The sequence below is a fragment of the Propithecus coquereli genome, unplaced genomic scaffold (assembly GCF_000956105.1).
Source record: "Propithecus coquereli isolate 6110/MARCELLA unplaced genomic scaffold, Pcoq_1.0 Scaffold386, whole genome shotgun sequence".
NCBI classification, from domain to species: Eukaryota; Metazoa; Chordata; class Mammalia; order Primates; family Indriidae; genus Propithecus; species Propithecus coquereli.
This window is the reverse complement of record NW_012149574.1, coordinates 582595-588812: the sequence shown is the minus strand read 5'-3', so window position 1 is coordinate 588812 and position 6218 is coordinate 582595. Positions and strand designations below refer to the sequence as shown.

The 6218-nt window shown below is 40.3% G+C and overlaps 1 protein-coding gene across 3 annotated transcripts in view; it reads right to left on the bottom strand.

Annotated features, from left to right (window-relative positions):
- Positions 1-236: 236 nt before the first annotated feature.
- Positions 237-6218, bottom strand: part of DRD3 (dopamine receptor D3) — a 50767-nt gene continuing 44785 nt past the window's right edge. For 2 of the 3 annotated variants that reach the window (XM_012652233.1, XM_012652234.1), the window contains 2 exons: positions 1666-1948; positions 237-493 (listed from right to left, as the gene is read on the bottom strand). In XM_012652233.1, coding sequence (XP_012507687.1) covers positions 297-493; positions 1666-1948 — 480 coding nt within the window. In that variant the 3' untranslated portion in view covers positions 237-296. The remainder of the gene's footprint in view (positions 494-1665; positions 1949-6218) is intronic. The other variant, XM_012652235.1, reaches the window with a different exon arrangement.

Genomic DNA, 6218 nt, shown 5'->3' with positions numbered 1-6218 from the left:
ATTTTGTGTGAGTCATGTTTTATCAGCTCCTTTCTGAATTATTGCTTACCACTTAGGGGCTCTGCAACCGTTTGAAGACTGTTAGAATGAAGTCAGATTTTAGCTGGAAAGGTAGAACATTCTGTTTAGGAAGAAGCTTTTGGTTACATCGGCCACTCGGGGATGTCCTGGCTCCAGGAATCTTCTTCCTAGCACATGCCAGAGGACATCACAGTCTTTCTGAGCAGGTGCTGGCCAGTGGCCCCACAGCCTGGCAGCTAGAAATGGGCACAAGGAGTATTCCCGCCTCTCCTCCTTCAGCAAGACAGGATCTTGAGGAAGGCTTTGCGGAACTCAGCATTGAAGGTGGTATAGATCACGGGGTTGAGGGCGCTGTTCACGTAGCCCAGCCATGTCGTAGCTCTGTAAAGCTCTGGGGACACGTGGCATGCTTGGCAGTGGGTATTGAGAATGTGAGTCAAGAAGAAGGGCAGCCAGCAGACAATGAAGGCCCCTAGGTTGCAATGGAAGAGAGAAACCAGGTTAAAGGATTTGCTCACTCCTTTCATTATGACATGAGAATGACTCATGCTTGTCTACTTTATGCCAGCCACTATGCTGGAAGTTTTACATACCTATTTACTTTTTATTAATATAACAACCCTATGAAGTAGGAGTGATGAGCCAAACTTTTTTTTAGATGAGAAAATTGCCTGCTAAAGTCTCTGCTTCCCCTCAGGCCTTTGTTACCAAACCAATTTTCTTGTTTGATCTTTGAGTAGGTTTTTACTAGTTTTGTTTTTTTTTTCTTTTCAATTCAATTCAGACATTTATTTAACGCCTACCCATGCAAGATGTGATCCTAGACTTTGATAGGGAAGAAGACCTTAAAGGCATGACTGACACAGTTCCTGATCTTGAGATTACACCTATGAGTTTTAGTAAAATCTCTAATATATGAAAAAGTTGGGGTTCGTCAGTGACACTGAACAGAATGAATTTCCTTCATTAATTATGTGGTATCTGTGATTTATAAATTTTTAATTTCTTTATTTAAATAAAGTTTATGTTTTCCTGCTATAAAAATTAACTCTGATTGTATGCATTACAGAAAACTTGGTAAATACAGAAAAGTAGAAAGAAGGAAAATAATTACCCACCACTCAGAGACAATCACTTTTGACATCTTGGTGAACTTTTTACGCTGTATTTAAAATAATCTAGATGTTATCACACTGTATCACAGTAGTGTTTTGCATTCCTGTTTTTTTCCCACTTTATATTTTAAAATAAGTAAACATTTATTAACTATTCGATATATGCCAGACACTTTTATTGAATCATTGTCTTATTATTTGATTCATGCATTATAATTCCATATGATAGCAAAATATAGCTCAATTAGGTGGCTTGTTCAGCTTTGTAAATTTCAATCTAGATCTTTTGAATTTCTATCAGAGTTAATATTTATACACAAAACAAAAATATTTTTATAAAAATATTTATGCACAGAGTTAATATTTATACACAAAATGTTTACATTGTAAACATTTTATAAATATTGTAGTCAGTGAATTTCCAATTTCTGTCAAATGTGGCTGCATTATCATCCTCTGCCAGCGCCACCTAATTTAACCTAACCCCACTTAATCCAACCCAATCCAATGCAAGCCAACCCAAATTTACCAAGCACAATGACCACCATCTGGGTTGCCTTCTTCTCCCGAAGTGGTACTCCCCGAGGTTGCAGGGGCCCCAGCTTCAGGGACGTTGATAACCTGCCATTGCTGAGTTTTCGAACCTCTAAGCTGAGCTTGGGTGCTATGGTGGGGCTTAGGGAGTTACGACTCCTCTCTTCCCTTTTCAACTCTTCTCCTCTTTCTTGGAAGCCTGGTCCCCCCAAGGCAGTATCTTGGCAGATGCTGTAGTAGCACTTCAGCTCCATGTGTGCCTGACCAGGAGAGAGGGCCTGCAGATGTGACAAGAGAGGATCCTGACATTTCTGGGGATATTGCTTATCTTCTGAATGTTCCTGAAAGGGAAAGAGAATGCAATGAAGAAAGAAGAAACCATCAGCATGTGAAACCTACAGAAGGAGCATCTGAGAGAGCAGTGGGACCATGGAAACTTAAAGGAAATGAAATCTGCTTCTGAATTTATCAATAAAGATCACCTATCACATATAGAACTTTTAATAACACTACGGTCCCTTGAGGAGGGCAGCACAGGATTGTAGTCTGGCTTTTTCAAGTTAGAATGACTTAATGATACAGAGGAACACATTAAGTGAAACCACTGGGATGTAAGCTGCAAAATCTGGAGTGTGGGAAACCCTAAAAGACAAATGACTCAATTTTTCCAACAAAAAAATTGTAACAGGAACACTTACCACTTGTAGAGTATGGACCTTATTTGAACTTTGATTCAAACAAACCAACTGTAATAAAAAATTTAACAAGACAATTGGGGAAATTTGAACATTGGATATTTAATGATATTGGAGAACTATTATTAATTTTTTTAGTGTGATGTGGTATTGTGCATATGTGTTTTATAAAAAAGTCCATATCCTTTAGGGGACTTTACAGAAATATTTTCAGTCGAAATAATATGGTATTTGGGATTTGCTTCGTAATAATGCAGTGGGGTTGTGTGAACGTAGGTGGGAGTGTAGAAAAATCAGATTGGCCATGAGTTGATAATTGCTGAAGCTGGTTGGTGGTGACTAGGGGTTTGTTATATTTGTCTTTCTACTTTTTATTTTTGAAAATTTCCATAATCGAAAGTTTTAAAAAAAGAAAAAGAATACCCAGGATTTTCAACTCAGCTTTCCTACTTAGTAGATGTAACCCTGGGCAAGTTAATTTAATACCTCTGATCCTCATTTGAAAAACAGAAAAGAAATAGGAAAAAGTCGGTTTGGGATGAGTAGTTTCTGAAAATAGGAAACTGAAAATGTGTGAATTTTTCTGGTATTTGGGTGGGGGAGGGTGTGTGTGTGTCCAATATCTGAACTTCTCTCCATGTTTGAGGAATCAGACCCTTGTGTTAATCTTGATTAGGACTTGACTCCCCAGCTCCCATCACTGAAGCCATAAAAGCCAGATATTTATTTCCCACCCCCACCTCAATGGAGCTAGAGCTCTGGCACATGAACCAAGCCCAGGCAATTGTAGATTCACAACTGAGACTGAGCTGGAACTAGTGAAGCAGGGAGACTTCAGCATTCATCTAGCAGTGGTGCCATTCAATGTCCAGCGTCCTAGGTCCTCTAACCAGATTATTCCATAGGCATGGACGGCACCTTCCGAAGCTGCTTTTCAGCCTTCTCATTGAATCTGTGAGCTACCTGACAGCTCTCCAGTAAACTCCTTTCTGCACAAGTTAGTCAGTGTCACCAACCAAAACACTTCACTTCTCTCTCCTTAGCTCGAGCAATCACAGTCTTCCAAATACACAGTGCTGGCACACTGTGCACCCTCAGAAACATTGTTGAATGAATGAATGCAAGGGGTCTTCAGGATGATTTAGTGTTTTTAAAACCATGCTCCACAGAGGTATTCTTAGGAATTCTAGTGGAATATACATTTTTTCTTTTTTTTAAAACAATTTTTATTGATAATTGTACATATTTATGGGGTACATGTGATATTTTGATACATGTATAGAACGTGTTATGATCAAATCAGGATAATTGGAATTTCTATCACATCAAATATCATTTCTTTGTGTTGAGAGCATTTCAAATCTTCTAGCTATTTTGAAATATACAATAAATTGTTAACTATAGTCATCCTACTGTGCTATTGAACACTAGAACTTATTCCCTCTAACTGTATGTGTGTACCCATTAACCAATCTTTTTTTCATCCCCTCGACCCCTCCCATCCCTGATAACTAGCATTCTGTTCTTTACCTCCATGAGATCAACTCTTTAGCTCCCACATATGAGTGAGAACATGTGGTATTTGTCTTTCTGTGCCTGGCTTATCTTTTTTAACATAATGACCTCCAGTTGGGGAAATATATTTTAAAAAACTTTTAGTTTTCATTTTGATGGAATTTTCCAGTAATTAATGTAAGCATATTCTGTTTTATCTGAATGATAACTGAGATTATGTTTATGATTAAACTGGCACCTATTGATCTTCTAAAAGTGACAATATTTAACTTCTAATGCCTTATTTCTGAAACTAGGGGACTGGGGTATGGTTATGAAATCTCAGATTTGACAACACTGATCTAGTACACCCTGTTTCCATTTTACAGACGTGGAAATTCAGTCCTATAGGAGGAAAGTGATTCTTCTGAAAATATATATTGGTGAGTGTATTTTTCTGCTCTCTCTGCAAACCCTTATCACTACTTCCACGACTGCATGAGGGACCACTGGATTCCTCTGGGTCTGGCTGGCAGAGCCCTCCACTCCCATATGGCGGCACAGAACCTAATTCTCCACACCCCTGGCATTGCCAGCCTCATGGCTTGCCAACCTCTCTTTTCCTCCTTTGGGCCTTGGACCCTTCTCAGACCTTGCATCTGCCATAGGCAATGTTAAGCTGCTTATCTACCTTTTATCATTTACAGCAAGGGCCTCCAACTGCTACATCAGGCAGTAAAAAGTGTTAATTAACTATACTGAGAGGGATTGTGACTCAGACCTTTATCATTATGGGCTTTTGAAATTTTATTCCTAATGTGGCATTCAAGGAGAAGAATACTGGCCTTATACTTAACACCACCAGGCTCCCTTCTGCACTCCGCTAGCTGCACTCCACTAGCTGGAGAAGGCAGGGCTGGCTTGAATTGGAAAGACAAGCGTCAAGGTGACCATGAGGTTGTCTTGGTTTTCCCCACATTCAGTGGTTAATAGGGAACTTGAAAGTCTCCTTTCTCTGTTTTTATTGGCTCTGCCCATGTGTGTTTCACTGACATCCTGTTCCCTCCAGTGCAGGTGGCTCTGGATGGCATCTTCACACCACATCCCAGAATTACTGACACCAGTCATTGAGATCTAGCCCAACAATCATATGCTTTCTCAGAACCATGTGATGAATTCTATGCTGAAGCTTAAATAAGGCAGAATCTCAAATCCTATCGTATATTATAGATATATGCACAGGAATCAAGGCTAAACTCCATTTGGGGTGGGAGTGGAATTGAGACAAGCCAACATTGTGGGAAAAGGGCTCTTATTCTTTTCCTGTGATCAGAGACATGATCCACTTACCATTTTTCCTGTGGCATCTGATGGAAATCTGACCCTTATTGAAAACTGCTGAATGGGGTGCAGCCACTGACAGGAAGACTAGGGGAGGTTGAAGGAGAAACAGCCAGTTACAGATTAAGCTCTACATTTCTGAGCCACGTCATATATAGCCATGTAGCATGACAATGCTTTGAGTGCAGTGTGTTCATGTCCTCAGCCTTGTGTTCTGACCGCCTATCTCATGAGGACCAGTAGTCTTGTTCTACCCAAGCCTTGGGACTTCAACTTTGAGAGTCTGACCTTCATTCAGGTCATCAGAGATTGATCTAGACACCCAAGTTGGATCTGCCTTCAAGATCAAACTCACTTCTTACTCTATGGAGCCCTTTCCTGAGCATATTGGTTTTTTTCTCTTCTTATAAGCTCCACAGCACTTAATATTGGGGTGCTTAGTTGTTTTTACCTCACATTCGGCAAACATCCCTGCTTTAAGTACATCATGGGCAAACTATAACACTATGTGCCAGGCACTGGGGTAAGCAGAATTGAAAGCCAAAGCAATTGGAAGATCATTGCAGAAGCAACAACCTTCCTATTCAGAAGCTAGAAAGACCCAATAAAGTGACCATCCCATCCCTCCCAACCCTGGTCAGTGTCTTGACACAGGGGCAGATCTAGCAAAGACAAAGGGTTTTGGTGGATCACAATGATTCTCGGAATGAGTGATTTGAGCAAAAAGTCAGTTCTGGGAACCAGAAGTGCAAGGTACAACTGCCGCATAAAATATTAGACCCTGTGGGACACGTGAACTGCTGGCCATTGGGGGGAAACGAGAGACTTTGAAGAAAAGAATAACGAGCCTAGAAACTGTCCTATCATCTTGACAAGTAAGGTGGGCTCTACGGGCAGCTATCAATGTAATCTTGAGATTGAATTTCCTGCCTTCACAGCACAGCCAGAAAAAAAAAAAAAAAAAAAGCAGCGCCAGTACCAGCAGATTAGAAGGTAGGTGTCAAATCTGTGTCTCCAG